The 16278-nt window shown below is 40.0% G+C and overlaps 1 protein-coding gene across 1 annotated transcript; it reads left to right on the forward strand.

The window, feature by feature from the left end:
- Positions 1-14262: 14262 nt before the first annotated feature.
- G0S2 (G0/G1 switch 2) lies at positions 14263-15730 on the forward strand. The gene is made up of 2 exons (XM_081949376.1): positions 14263-14414; positions 15029-15730. The coding sequence occupies exon 2, from the start codon at positions 15050-15052 to the stop codon at positions 15389-15391; it is 342 nt and encodes a 113-aa protein (XP_081805502.1). The 5' UTR covers positions 14263-14414; positions 15029-15049; the 3' UTR covers positions 15392-15730.
- The last annotated feature ends 548 nt before the right edge of the window (positions 15731-16278 follow it).

The raw sequence follows: 16278 nt of genomic DNA on the forward strand, positions 1-16278 counted from the left end.
TGCAGTATTCCTTGACAAAACATGTAGAAAGTGGCATACTCATTTTAAAAACAGAAATAACATCGCATTTTACTATTATATAATGTCTATAAAGAGCATTTCCTGAAATATTTAAATCAGAGAATCCTTTATTTCTAGAATACAAATATTTAAAAAATAAAAATCCTTGGCATTTCTATTGCCATTAATAACATCCATATATGTTGGTTCATGGGGAAAAAAATCCAAATTACATGGTTGCATAATACTTTTAATCTAGTAATATGACGCTATTAATCACTATTCATACCTGATTAATACTTATTATGGTTTCAAACACCTAAGGACATACCCTATATTAAAATGGATCAGCCAATTGCTATCTTCTATACTATTAAAACTCTAGCTGTCATGAACTTTAAATGAGTGAAAAAATGCATCATATGGCAACAATTTTTGAACTAAGGTAACTCATATGAACTAACTTGCAGAAAGTGTTCAAATTCCAGAATCTATATTCCCAAGGAAATGAAATTTGGGTAAATTGTGGTTACTTGAGTGCTATTGACCACTGCTGCTGCTTTCATGTGATCTTCATTTTCTATGTTCCATGACAGAATAACAGAGTTGGAAACGACTTTGGAGGTCTTCTAGTCCAACCCCCTACTCAAGCAGGAAACCCTATAACATTTCAAACAAATAGATTTGTCTTCTTAAACACCCCCAGGGTTGGAGCACTCTCAACTTCTGGAGGCAAGTTATTTGTTTGATTAATTAATCCAACTGTCAGAAAATTTCTTCTTACTTCTAGGTTGGTATCCTTGATTAGTTTCCATCCCATTGCTTCTTGTCCTGCCTTCTGGAGAATAGATTGACCCCCTCTTCTTTGTGGCAGCCCTTTAGTTATTGTAACACTGCTATCATTTCACCCTTAGTCCTTATTTTCCTTAAATTAGACATATCCAATTCCTGCAACTGTTCTTCACATGTTTTAGTCTCCAGTCTCCTAATTATATTTGTTGACTTTCTAGAGTCTCAATGTCTTTTTCAGTTACAGTTTCTCAGCCAGTTTTGCTATCCCTTGCTCCAGTGATGGGTTCTGGATCCTGTTGCAACCAGTACGGTGCAACAGGCTGTGCATCCACCACATGCATGCACGCAGCACACGTGCAGCACACGCATGCGTACCTACCGCCCGCGAGGCTCCAGCTGCTCGGCGGAGTGTTGCGTAGGTGCCATACACTCTGTGTGCGGAAGCCCCAATCGGCTCAAATACAGGTAACGATGGCGGGTGGGTGGGCCCTCTGGAGCACCGTACCAGATGGTACCTGGTGCTCCCAGCAGGCACCAGTACACCCGTACAGGGGCGTATCGGTCGTATCCCACCACTGTTTTGCTCCCTCTGCCACCCATTCAGCAGTCACTTACCTGCATGCTGGGAAGGAAAATATGTAATACTCAAGGAAACTCAATAGGGAAGCTGGAAAGAATTGAAAGTCGCTCCTGCTTCCATTGTCTCCTTGCCTGCCTTTAGTCACTCTGTCTCTCTTTAGGTAAGGAAATGATGATCAAACAGGGCACAGATTATCTAGTGAATTTTTAATAGTGTACACATAAAACACTAAATTATGTTGTTGCAATATATACAATTTTTGACTGATACATTATCACACATATAAACAAATAGAATGGCTTATTGTTTGTTGCCCCGCTTATGTTTGACAAATCCCAAGTTGGTGCAAATAATTAATCCAAACATAAAGATTGGAATCTTTAAAAGTCTATGTGGCTTTTCCTTGTTCTTAGATAGCATTGCAGGGAACATTTTATAAATAAAAAAGAACTATCCAATCTGACCACTCACAGGTGTTTTTCAACATCTCTTATCTTGGCCTCCAACTTGGCACAAAGGTTAGTCAGTGTATATGTTTAAAACGTATTTCCTTTTCTCTGTCTTGAAAAGTGAACATTAACATTAAAGATAACTTGCACAGCATTGGAAGTAAGACAGGGAAAGTTCAAGGACAGAGTAATTTGTATCAGACAGGTGGTTAGACATAACACCTGTATCTCGTGAGCAAAGCCCCGGCTAATTCTAGAAGATCTGCATAAGGAGAAAGATCAACTCTCAGCTGAAAACAGCATTATCCAATTAGCTGAAAACGTGCTCAACAGAGCACTCTAGAATGAGGAGTGGGGCAGTGAGGGGGCAGCTGTAGGGAAGGAACATTAAATCCATTGGGGTTTTAAAAAGTAAATCTGGAAAAAATGGAAGGGAGGGAGGGAGGAAGGAAGGATACAATGCTTCCTACAAGCTTCTCACAAGGAAACTCAATGGCAAAGTAAGGATACTTGCCCTGTTGAAGCCTGGATAGCCTGCAAAAGCCTCTCTCTCCCCACGCCCCAAATGGCATCAGCTACAACAGACACTTGTGCATTGGGCTCATAAGAAAGCTCACATGAGTTTTGCTAATGCAGACATTAGAACTCAAACAGCCAGTGTTCACTTGCATTAAATCAAACATTGGCAGAGATTATTCTGAGTTAAGCACTAAAGGCAAAATACTATAATGGTATTGTTTTGATGTTTGCACCTAGTAAAGGGTGTGTGCATCTTTATGCTTCTCCTATCTTGGTGAGTATTTCTAGATTGTTGTGCTCCCAAAGCAATAACAAGAGAATGTTCTGCACTGTTCAATACCTACATGAAAGTGTGAAGGATTCAGAGCAATGTGTTCTTCGATGCTCTGTTATCTGGCTTCAACTTTTTCATTACTTGTTCTGGTGGGCATGTTTTATTTGCTGCAACTCACAAAGTTCTTAAAAGAAGGAACAGGTTTTATAATGAAAAACATATGCACTAATGTTGTAGGAGAAATGAACCACGGACCTTTTTCTCATTTTCAATAGATGGGAGTGAAATTAAATTTAGTGGTGTTTCTATACTCCATTGTATCTCTGTGACAACATCCTCTTTTCCTCAACAATCTCTGGCAATGCTCTTTCCATTGTACCTTGTGGAACGATAGGATAACAATCTCAATACAGTCCAAAAGAAACAGAAAAGCAGGAGGCCAGCTTGTAAAAAGCATTTGCAATATATGATTCATCTACCTAATGGGCACTCAGACAATGGGGGGAAAGCTATAAACAGATAAAAAGTTACAATTTATTTAAATAGAAAAGGCATGCTTAAGGAGAAGCATTCTAATGGAAGAAAGGGTGTAGCTGAGCTCACCTCATAACAAATCAAAGTTTTCATAAATAATCACATTGAAACTAATCAAGGAGAGAAGCAACTTAGAACTGAGGAGAAATTTCCTGACAGTTAGAATAATTAATCAGTGGAACAGCTTGCCTCCAGAAGTTGTGAATGCCCCAACACTGGAAGTCTTTAAGAAGATGTTGGATAGAGAAACCCTATACCGTTCCATTTGTCTGGAATGGTATAGGGTTTCTTGCCTAGGCAGGGGGTTGGACTAGAAGACCTCCAAGGTCCCTTCGAATTCTGCTATTGTATTGTATTGAAATACACAAGAAAGGAAAGCAATACGGTAAGAAGCCCGGTTCTCATTTGCCCAATAAACAGCTTCTGAATGGAGGGCCTTTAAGAGGGCCTCTTCTACCAATTTTTATTTCTTGATTTTCATGTCTTGAGCTGAGGAGGTTGAGGCTTAAGTGACCTGCTAATCAGATAAAAGCACTTTTAAAGCTATCTAAATTATCTAAATCCTATACAGAAATTGATTCCATAATCTAACTATGCACAAAATGAAACACTGGAAAAAGTGTTTTATTTTGAAAAGGTAAATGTTTCCCCTGTGGTTTCTAACTCTGGGGGGTGGGGGTGGTGTTCATCTCCATTTCTTTGCTGAGGGAGCCAGCATTGTCTGAAGACATTTCCATGGTCATGTGGCCAGCATGACTATATGCTGAGGCCAGGGGTGGGTTCCTGCCAGTTCTAACCACTTCTATAGAAGAGGTTCCACAAATCTACAGTGACGTTTAGAACCGGTTCCAGCTTCCTCCTCCCGCCCGTCCGCACATCATCAAGATGAAGAGCGAGAGGAGGAATTCTGGGAGTTGAAGTCCACAAGTCTTAAAGCTGTCAAGTTTGAACACCCCTGGGGGTTTTTTCTAAAGGGTTAGGGGTGCAAGGATCTTGTAACTTGACAGCTTTAAGACTTGCGTGCTTCAAATGCCAGAGTTTCTGAGCCAACATTTTGGCTGCTAAGCAAGAGCGTTGTTAAGTGAGTTTCACCACATTTTACAAGTTGGCCACGCCCACCCAGTTGCATGGCTGGCAAGCCACTCCCACAAAGCAGGCCACACCTAGCGAGGAGTTTCTAAAAAAAATTGAAACCCACCACTGGCTGAGACTCACAGAATGCTGTTACCTTCCACCGAAAGTGCCTATTTATCTACTTGCATTTGCATGCTTTTAAAGTGCTAGGTGGGCATGAGCTGGGCAAGTAAAAAGAGCTCACCCTGTCATGTGGCTCTCGGGTATTGAAACTTATCTTTAATCGCTGAATCATCAGGCCAGTTTCATTTTGTGAATCTCAACAAAGAGGAGCAGCACACTGTCAAACATGTGCTTCTTGATTTGCCTTGAACGACGTGAGATGACCATATTTAACCAAAATTTTATCCACTCAGTAGGTATGTGCTTATTTGCACAATGCTGAATGATCTATCCATGCCTCCTGTCAGCTATTGGTAAGGGCATGTTTTTCTCACCTATCAACAAGCAATATGGGCAACAGGAAATGAGCAATAAATTAGATGAGTAAACTATTTATTCACCTGAAGAGTTAATATTTTTATTGCTCTTTGTCTTGAAAAATGCTGCTGCTTTTGCATTTCCCAAAGTTTGGGCTTCTCATTTCATAATAGTTTCTTAATTCTTTGGCCAGGAATGTATGCTCAAATAAATCTGCCAAACAGAGGCAAAAATACCATTAGACAGAGACAGTCAAATGACTCAAGGGGAAAATTTGGCTGACAATAGAAGAGCAGTAAATGGTCAGCCACTTAATTTCTCATATGTCTACTACAAGAGAACAGGAAAAATAAGTTGTGAAATTGTTTGCCTCTAGTACCAAATAATTTTTATTTGGCTAGATGGATCTTTTATTTCTCTGCCATGGGCAGAAAAATATGGTACGCAGGTCCCATAATCAACCTTGGATAACATTTTATATTCATGACAGACCATGAAATGTGTATGCCATGATTAAATTTGTTATTCTTAATGTCCCAGTTCCCTATGTTTTCACTGTACATACTTATTAAGGCTATGCAAAGTGGCTTGAGAATCAGTTTAGAGTAATGGTTAAGCCAGCTGGGTAACCTTGGGCCAGTCACTTGCTCTCAGCCCTAGCAAGGAGGCAATGGCAAACCACTTCAGAAAAACCTTGCCAAGAAAACTGCAAGGCCTTGTCTAGGCAATCTCTGAGAAGTGAACACAACTGAACAGAAGAAAAGATGCATCTCAAATAAGAGTTTTTAGCTATCAGAGCAATGTGATGTTTTAAATTAATGCAAATAGACAGTGCATTATGGGTCAACAAGATGTTTGTTTGTTGCACCCTAGATCTGGTACTTAAAATAAACAGAAGAGGTGGTAAGCATAGAAGCTGGCTGGTTGGTTTTGTCAAAAATTGTCCAGGAAAAAAAAATATTTTCCTTCAAAATCATTTTTATAACAATCTTTTTTTATCAAATTGAATGAGAAGATTTTGAAAAGGAGAAGTTATCTTCTAACACTGTTCCTGAATCTGCTTTTTTACTTGTTGGAAGTTATCTGTGCACTTACTCTGACTGTTGCGTGTCTTTTTTGCTGGCAAAAAAGAATTATTTTATTTTATTTTTAAAATAAAATCTTCTAGCATTAGAAAATACAGTATATTGTTAGCTAAAATATTGTCAAATATATCCCCAAAATGTTGGAAATGCGAATCGATACACGGAACGTATTACCACTTATGGTGGACCTGTGAGGAGGCTAAAAAGTTTTGGAAAAAGATCAAAAACTGGCTGGAGGCAATAACGGGAGTTAAAACCCAGTATTTAATACTGCATATAATAACGGCGGCAAGGATTGCCTATGCCCAGAAATGGAAAAACAAGCTAACTCCAAGTGAAGATGAAATAATAAGAAAGGTGATGGACTGTGCTGAAATGGACAAGCTAACTAAAGAAATCCAGGGAAAAGAAGAATCAGAATTCTATCAGATATGGGATAAATGGTATAGGTGGATGGAGGAAAGAAATAAGAATCCTAGGCGATAAATAAGCAGAATGTGGTAGCTCTTACAGATTGTTGTCGGTGTTAAAATGTTTATTCAGTGGATAATATAAATATGAATGATTCTGGATAAAAGTACTTTCAAACAAATGCAGTTAAAGGAGAATGTTGGTATATTGACGGTATAAAGATTTTTGATTTAAAATGTACAATTCAATTTGAATGAAATATAAAGAATGATTGTAGTAATGCACGGAATTTAATTGTAACCAATCAACATGCTTGCTGGAAGATGTAAAAAAAGAAAAGAAAATGCAGTATTGTGCATTGTTCTCCTATGACCTTTCAAAGAACGCCACCAACCTATTGCTTTCATGAAGTAAATTAACAACAATCCAAGGTTATATGGTGTTACTGAAGCTGATATAATCTGCTTTGCACTGCTGATGTAATATGTAATACTCATAGAGAGACGAAAGCAAAGAAATGTAAAAGGCGCAGAGAAAAAGCCACAATCTCTCTCACAGAATGTGCTGTACCTTCTTGCTGTGACTCATTGACTGAGAGGCAATAAACAGGCTGTTGGGTTCTCTAAGATTTCAGGATCTGAGAAGGAAAGTCTATTGTGTAAGGAAGGACTTCAGGAGAAAGAAAAGGAAATAGTAGAATGCAGAAGCATTCTATGAAACTGCTATTTTTTTATTGTTGCTGTAATTATGGTATAAATTATTTTATCCTGTGTTTTTCTTTATATAACTCAAGATAACAAACACACCTAATAATCCTGCCTCCACTCTTCCCCATAACAATAACCCTGTCTGGTATTTGGCCTGAGAGAAGATGAGAGGCCCCAAGTCACCCAGCCAGCTTTCATCCCAAGGAAGATTTTCCTGCTTTGTAGGTCAGCACCTTAACCACTACAAACAATTTGCCATTTATTAGGTTGGGAGGCAAATCTGTTAAAAAAATTAACAGTATGAAACAACAATTAAAAAACAGTAGAACAACTAAAATAAATTCAATAGTTTATGGAATTTGTTTTTCTCCCTGCACAGTTTCAGCAAACATGTGCAGTAGTTTGTGACCATGTTGCACAAAGCATGGGAAAGTCCATGAGCTATTTAAAACCTCATTAAAATGGTTTATTACATTATTTTCCAGATGCTATATCTGTGCTGGAGGAAGCTAGATTGCAATACTACATATGTTATTTGGCAGATATACATTTCAATTTCAGAATGGTTTCTGTCAGAATATTCATGAACTGGCAGAGACATGGTAACAGGTCAGCCAATGAGGCTTATTTCTAAACAGAAACTTAAGTAAGAAGTCTGGGCATGGCTTAGTTATCTTAAGTTCTGAGCTCAGAAATGAAACTAGTCTGGACTGAACTGAAACCAATCTCTCCTCTGCCTGTGTTTTGCCCATAACTACTACCACCAGAAGTGGGTATCTGCTGGTTAGCCCTGGATCAGGGGAACCGGTAGTGGCAGTGGCGGGAGGCTCTGCCTACTCACCCGGACGCTTATGCATCGCACAAGCGAACCGGTAGTAAAATAAATTGAAACCCACCACTGACTATCACATTGCAGAATCCACGATTGGTATTGTACATTAACTCATGTGTTATTATGTATATAAAGAAGCTAATGAATCCTGCTGAATCAGTTATCTGTGTGCGCTTTCTGGATGTGATTTCTGCAACATTATCTGACAGTTTCTTCCCCATATAGCACTTCTCCCCTGTCCTTATACAGTACTTGGGATCCAGTATTCAAAAAACTCAGAACAAAAAATTTTTTGGGAGGAAAGGGATAATTAAAATCCATCTATGTTCCAGCAATCTAGTGAAAAGGAAGAAAGGCAACCAAGAAAGATTAATAGAATACTGTAGTCCCAATTTAGAAATATTATGACTTGTGGGCACCATAACACAAAAGTCAGTAGAAAAGAAAGACTTCTTTGTCTGGCAGAACTATACTTCAACTTATATCATTATCCATCACTGTTACATATTACCGCAGGATCTAGGGAGATTGTAACCTCTGGGTCTTTACCCTAAAATCGTGTTTCACAACATTGGCAATGATGCCAAGGTTGCCAAGATATGTGGACTTCATCTCCCAGCCCGAAAAGGAAATTCCCCAGTGTCATAAATATTTTTGCTTTCTGAAGTTAACCTGTAATTATAGTTGAATGGCCTGTTAAATAATTGTAAGCATTACAGTTATGCATCTGCTTTCAAGTCCCTTTTGACTGCCTGGACAGGTCCCTGCATTTTTCTTGGCAAGATTTTTCACTTTGTCAATGTGTGCTTTCTAGGGTTGAGAGAGTGACTGGCCCAAGGTCACCAGCTAACTTCAGGTCTAAAGCAAGGCTAGAACTCACAGTCTCCTGATCTGTAGGCTGGTGTTTTAACCAATACACAAAACTGGCTGTCTATATACTTAACTATAGCTGTGCAAATAAACAATAATTGAGCAGAAACAAGATGGGAAGGCTTACAAAGATGAACATGATCACTCAATCTTTGAGATTTGAAGCTCAGATCCAAAGAGTATTCATTAATCTTTACACTTCATCCAATATCAGTGATTACATCTTATTAGTGCAGCAAAACCTCTAGTTATTCTGTTAGAAAATTCTAGATTTAAATTCATTCCAATGTACATTTGCACTTGTACGTGTACCTGTCACTATATTATATGACTTATGGGATGCCAAATATTTAGCACTATTCACTCCAAATTCTACCTAGTATCTGAATTCAATGGAGGACCCCAGAGTACTAAAAGAAATTAAGAGCTTTTCCATATGGCAGCCTTAAGCTGCTTAGTTCCTGTCTCGAAATAAGATAGTTTAAGAAATTCCTTTCTAGATTTCAATCTCCTTTCTCCACTTTTGGACCATGCCTACCACAACCTGTGATTCTGCTGCGTCTTTACCTCTTCTACTCATGCACGAAAAAGCAATTGTGAATTGCTCTCCTTTGTTTCAGGATCTGTGAGTTTCCCTTGATAGAACTTTTCTATAAGTATCTTGCCATTGACTCCCCTTCATATTTAACACCTTTCCACTGGTAGAAAAGAAGAAAACACAACAGTACAGGTAGTCCTCAACTTACAACAGTTCATTTAGTAAGGTGACCAACTGTCCTCCTTTAGGGAGGACAGTCCTTCTTTTGTAAGTTCTGTCCTCCCTCGAAAAGTGTCCTCCTACATGTCCTCCTTGTTGATATTTGAAGGCTAATCTGTTGCGTGTTATGTGACGTATTTTATTAAACAGTTTTTAATGGTGTTTTTTTTACTTCATCGCAAGTATATTGAACAGATATTGAATCTTGTGTTGAATTTTTATCTAAAGAAATTCTAGACATTAAAGTAGATGACAATAGTCTCTTTGAAGAAATTAGAAGACTGAATGTATATTTAAATTCTGAAAAATTAATACATTGGGAAAATCAACATGTTGAAATTGATAAAAGATGGGTGGATATTTTCAGCCATTTCAAAAATGAACATATTCCATGTGAACATTTATTTATACTTGTTCAATTTACGTTGTGCTGCCCTGGAACTAATGCAGCAGTTGAAAGAGTTTTTTTCAATTGCCAATGATTTTTCGACAAGTGAGAAATCGAGATTGAATGTTGATACTCTAGCTGCAGCACTTGCCGTAAAATTCAATATGAAGGATATTTCTTGTTCAGATATTTCCAACATATTGTTAGAAGATGATACATTGACAAAAAATATTAATTCAATGGAAAAGTACTCATTTAAATAATAATTAACAGGCATGTAAGCATAATTACAATATAAAATGTTGCAAATGTTTTATTATGCATATATCATATTTTAGTGTATTATTGTTGCAATGAATAAAATATTTCTTTTATTTATGATATATTTTTTCCAATTTATTTGTCCTCCTTTTCATTGTAAAAAAGTTGGTCACCTTATCATTTAGTAACCATTCAAATTTATAACAGCACTGAAACCGTTGCAGCATCCCCATGGTTACATAATCAAAATTTGGAAGCTTGGCAACTGGTTCATATTTATGCTGGTTATAGTGTCTTGGGGTCATGTGATCAGCTTTTGTGATCTTCTGATATGCAAAGTCCACATTAAGCTTCACTGTTACTAATTTAATAATTGCAGTGGTTCATTTAACAACTGTGGCAAGAAAGGCTGTAAAATGGAGCAAAACTCACTTAACCAAAGTCTCTCTTAGCAACATAAATTTGGAGTTCAGTTGTGGTTCTAAGTTGGGGACTATCTGAGTTGACATTGTTTATTACTTGGGCTTGAAGAAAGTGACAGAACGCTTGTCAATTTCACAAGATTAAAAAGATGAGAAAGGAAGTCTGGATTTTCACATTCCATCAGTAATTTAAAAGGGGGGGAAAGGGCTGTGGGGAAATCCTAACCTTTCACTGTCTCACAGGTGAATTTGTAAAAAAAAGAAAAGTCATGAAGCACTGTTCAGGGGCTGTTAAAGTTGCCAAGCTTGGAAAACACTAATGAGGGGTAGTGATCAATGTCCAGACGGGAGTGGGCATTCCAATGGCAACAGCAATTGCTATGAAGGTATCCAGGGGTGGGCTTCAACAATTTTACCAAGGGGTTCTCTGCCCGATTGCTGGGTGGGTGCGGGCGTAGTGGGCGTGGCCTAGTCATCCTCCTGCACCACAGTGGGAGAGGGCATTTTTGCCATCCTCAGGTTCCGGAGGCTTTCCTTGAGCCTCCGGGAGGACAAAAACGGCCTCACTGGAGATCCTTTGGAGGGTGGAGGGTGGAAACGGGCCCATTTCTGGCGTTCCCTAACTTCCGGTAGGCCTGGTTTTTACCCTCCCTGAGCCTCCACGCTTGCCCTGAACTTACCTGCATCCAAAATGGGCCACATGGGGACTCCTGGGATTGGCAGGGTGGGCAGGACCAGCCAGGAGTGGGATTTGAGGGTTCTCCGAACTACACAGAATCTTAGCTAGAGGTTCTCCCGAACCCCTGCGAACTCCCAGCAGGCCACCCTGTGTTCATCTACAATGAAAATAAACCCTGAAATGGAGCAGAGCAAAGGCTCCAGACATCACCACTTGAACAGTTAAGTAGCAAAACAGATTTTGAATCTATAGTAGGTGGCATCATGAATTCCTGCCTGTACTTTTCAAGATCACTTTCCCTTCACCAACCTCCTTCAGTCATTTAAAATCAAGACTTATAGGAAAAGATCATTAGAGACCCACCTCTACTCATTCACTCTGCTACTTTCACTAGAATCTGAATGTGGAAACTGCTACACCTTATTTCAGCTTCTCAGATTTGGGCAGTTGTATGCAAGGACTGGATATCTAAATGAGGACAGGGCCACGTGCCTAGTTCCAGCTGCCCTCCCTCTCTTCCATCCATTTTGAAAACCTGAGACAACCTCTATTGCTTGTTGTCCGCACTTCTCAGACCCTTGTTTATATGAATCAACTGTTAAATCTTTCTGTGGCTACAAGGGCCATTTCTGTAACAGGCTGCAGGCAAAGTCGCAATCCCTCATTGTCCAAAGAGACTGCCCAGCCACTGGGTGAGAGGTGAGAAGGCTTACGCAAGGTTGCATCTGGCTCAGTGGACAGAAATAGAATGCAGATCTCTGGAATAAAGTCCTAGACCCATGCCCTGTGTACAAAAAGGGAACTGACTCCTAAACATGCTGAACCCACATGCATTAAAAAAGAAAAGAGGGGGATGCTTACCTTTCACCTGGATGAATCAATTTGCATGCTAGAGGAAAGGACTGGAAAGATCTCTGGAGGAGTGGCTGACTTTCACTAGCTTTGGATTCTAAATGTGTTTCTTTAATCAAAATAACTGGCTCTTAACACTAAGAACTCCAACAGTCAGGGCAGGAGAGTAGCTAGGGAGGGTTACATTCAAATTCCCCTCCGCCACATAGCTCAGTGATTTGGGCCACCACTACCCTCTCTGTATGTCAAAAACGGAATAGAAGTGTCTTGAAAAGAAGGAATAAAGCTGAAATATGTTCATATGCATACATCCACAAGTGCAAGTAAAAGCTGAATATCGAATCAAGAAGCAAATGTGGCAAACCTCACATTTGCGTCTGATTCGGTTGGGGAAAACTGATTCAGTGTTGTTGGCCATCGTGGAAATTCTGCCAAAGTCACTCTACTTATAACAATAGCACTTAGACTTATATACTGCTTCACAATGCTTTACAGCCCTCCCTAAGTGGTTTACAGAATCAGCATATTGTCCCCAACAATCTGGGTCCTCATTTTACCTATCTCGGAAGGATGTAAGGAGTCAACCTTGAGCTGTTGAGATTTGATCTGCAGCAATCAGTCAGTTGAAGTAGCCTCTAACCACTGCGCCACCTCAGCTCTTCACAAAGTAGCTCTAATCAGGGGTGTCAAACTGGCGGCCTGAGGGCCGCCTGCATCATGTGTAGACCACATCCACCCCAGGTCCAAAGGGGAAAAATATCATGAAACATCACATGACGACGTGACACTGCGAGTTTGACACACTTGCTATAAGTGTAAAACCAATGTGGATCTCATATGTAAATTTCCCTTTTGTCCATGGTGAGGTATGTAATATAAGTGGACAAAATGCTGTTTTCTCAGGACAAAAGGCTGCAAAAAAAAGGTAGACTAGAATTTTGTGAAAAAGGTATCCCCTCTGGCTGCAAAACTCCATTCAAATGTGAGGTGGAAGCAAAGTGGTAACAGCCAAGGAAAATCTGTATCCATTTGGTAGTCATAAGGGTGTTTTAAATGTCTGTTTATGGACACATCTTGCCATTATGAGAGTAAGATCAATATCTAGATCAGTGTTTTTCAAACTTGGTATTTTTCAGACTTGTAGACTTCAACTCCCAGAAGTCCCTGACATGAATGCAGACAATGGAATTCTGGGAGTTAGAAGTTGCCAGGTTTGAAAAACACTACTTAAATAGTCTTACCACAGGGGCTGACCTGAATCCTTCAAATGGGACTCAAGAACAATTAAACAGTGAACCGGCTTGCCTTCAGAAGTTGGAGGTAGTCACATCACTGGAGGTTTTAAGAGATCGGACAACCATTTGTCCATAATGGTATAGGGCAGTGGTGGTCCGTGGATAACTGGTGATCCGCGAGAAAATTTTGGTGGTTCCCAGAAAAATTAATTGCACTTTTTATATTACACTAAATACTATTTATCTTTTTTTTAAAATCATATTAGTGATCTATGGGATTTAAAATTATGAATTTGATGGTCCCTGGAGTCCAAAAGTTTGGTGACCCCTGGTATAGGAACTTCTGCTTGAGCCAGGAGGTTGGAGTAGACCTCCAGAGTCCCTTCCAACTATTAGTCTGTAAAGTACCAGAGAGATTTCCAGGACTTCATTTTCACCAATTGCCATTTAGAGGCAATTGTGTGTCATCTGGTCGCCAAGTAGCCATGAGCAACTTTCTTGTGTCTAATCGGTTAAAGCCACGTGAAAATCGAATCCCGGGTCTGTCTTTGGACAATCAAGGAATCCTGATTTGCTGTAGCCCGCGCTTGCAGTCAACCACTCTGAATCTTAATAGCGGGGCGAGTTAAAATTCAATTCGTTTCATAAAGCGAAACAATGCAGCGAGTCACACATTAAACCTCCTCTGAATTCCGCAACGTCCGTTTAAGGCAATGTGGTTTTAAGGGGAAGAGTGAAGGTCACCCCAACACGAGCCCTGGCGCACGTCGCTCAAGAGGGATTGAATGCTAGTAAAGGCCGCCAGGACAGATGCTACGTGACTCTTCCCAGGTTAACAAACGAACGTGATTTATTGCTTTGGACGCCCTTCCCCAGCGCGTCCCCCGGAGGCTAGCGACCACCTCCGCCTGCGCTGCCCTTTGCCAGCATTACCAGACCAGGAGGCTCTGCTTCTGGCCAATGGCTGTAGGACGGCGGCGTGCTCGGCGCATGGGCAGTCCCATTGGCCAGCAGCCCGCAGGGACGAAGCCAAGCGGTCGGTCCGAGGAGGGGCGGGGCCTCGAACAAGCGTGGAACTATAAAGCAGGAAGGCCGACGACTACTGAAGTTAACTGAAGTGGAAATACGCGAGTTTCTGCTTCCGAATCGAAAGCGGCTCTCCGAATTCAAAGGCTGTTCAAAGCTCCAAGCGAGGCAGACCAATTCTTAAGAGGTAAGGCCGGCCGACGTTTTATTTATTTATTTATTTATTTATTTATTTATTTATTTATTTATTTATTTATTTATTCTTTGGATCTTCCAAGCTACAGTGACGGTTTAGAACCGAGCTGCGATTTTTTTTTCTCTATTCGAAGACACTGGATTCATGGGAGGGATTCGTGGGGTTGTATTGGGCAGAAGGGCTGTTACTGTATTTTATTTTTAAAGCCTAATTTTGAATTCATGCTGTTGCATATAATTGGCCGCAGAAGGAGAATTATACTTGGACTTCTCTGTATTAGAAATGTGTCTAGTGTAGACTGTAGCCTTTTTATACAGAAGAGTTGGAAGGGACCTTGGAGGTCTTCTAATCTAACCCCCAGCTCAGGCAGGAAAAAAAGATACCATTTCAGACAAATGGTTGTCCAATCTCTTCTTAAAAACTTCCAGTGTTGGAGCATTCACAATTTCTGGAGGCAAGTTGTATAAGTTGTTGAGGTTCTGTAAGCTGCTTAGTGTCCATTGGGGGAAAAAATGTTCTTTCGGAGTAGGATGGCCTAAGATCAAAAGGCTGTTCACAAGCTGAGCTGTAGCTGACCTATTTTTCTCCTATGTTTCTCCATCTAGGTGTTTCCAAGTAGCTGGACTATGGAGACCATGCAAGAGCTGATCCCATTTGCGAAAGAGATGCTGAGCCAGAAGCCCAATGGGAAAATGGTCAAGCTGTACATGCTGGGCAGCGTGATGGCCTTCTTTGGGGTGGTTATCGGCTTGGTAGAGACGGTCTGCAGTCCTTTCACCTCCGAAGGGAAGCTGGAGGAAGAGGAAGAGGAGGAAGAGGAGGAGAAAAAGAAAAGGCCCACTCTGCCACTGTCAAAAAGAGAGGAGATGGTGCAGGCTGTGGCTCAGAGACAGGAGGACATGATACAAGAAAAAGGCAAACAAGTGCTGACTTTAAGGAATTCTGTGAACAGGCAACATGCCTCATAGGAAGACTGTTCTTTGTAAGAAGGAGCCGATGGTGACCTGCAGCATATAGGACATTTCTCCCATCCTAAGGGGCAGATTTCCAAATAATGCCCTTGTGAGAAAAACATCTCTGAGTTCAAAGACTGCAGTCCAAAAAGACTATTAACAAAGAGTTATTTTGCTGCTGTGCAGCAGTTGAACAACACTGCCATTTAAAATCTTACTTACCTGTTCTTTTGGTATGAAAATGCAAAGCTCTATTGTATCTGATCCCTGCCTATGTGGGATTTATTTTTTACTGATGTCTGTGTTTTACAAATATTTTGTCTTTTAAATAAACCATTTTATACCTGATACTAATCAGATGCTGGTGTGGACCTCTTGAATGGGGTGGGACATCTCTCTGAAGAGCATTAAAAAGGTTGTTTTTTTCAGTTTTGAGTTCCAGATGAAGCAAAGTTGGCTTACTCTTTTGGGGGGGGGTATTAAAATGAGTGGCATTGATTTATTAATTTTCTTTATAAATAATTTCACCAAAAAGTAAGGGCCAATTTCTTTAAGGGAAAGGATCACGGAGGGCAAAACAGTCAATCCACAATTGAAAGCATTAAAGCAAAGGAATTTGGATTTTGGGGGACAGGATTTTTTTGGAGCCTAGGAGTTTGCACTTAGGAGCTAACAAAATGTTTTGCACTAATTTGGGCACTCGTCATTTGCCTTGTTTTTATTTTACAGTTTGATTTAGTTTTAGGGGAGAATGTTCCTACATTAGCAAACATTGCCTTAAACAGAGATAGCTGTCATTATTTTTCAGTCATAGCAGCATGGTCACAGTATTGCAAAGGCTTTCTTATCCCTAGATTTTAATGGAACTGACAAATACAATGAAATGTCTATAAAGACACACT

This window comes from Natrix helvetica (genome assembly GCF_964273705.1).
Source record: "Natrix helvetica genome assembly, chromosome: 3".
NCBI lineage: Eukaryota > Metazoa > Chordata > Lepidosauria > Squamata > Natricidae > Natrix > Natrix helvetica.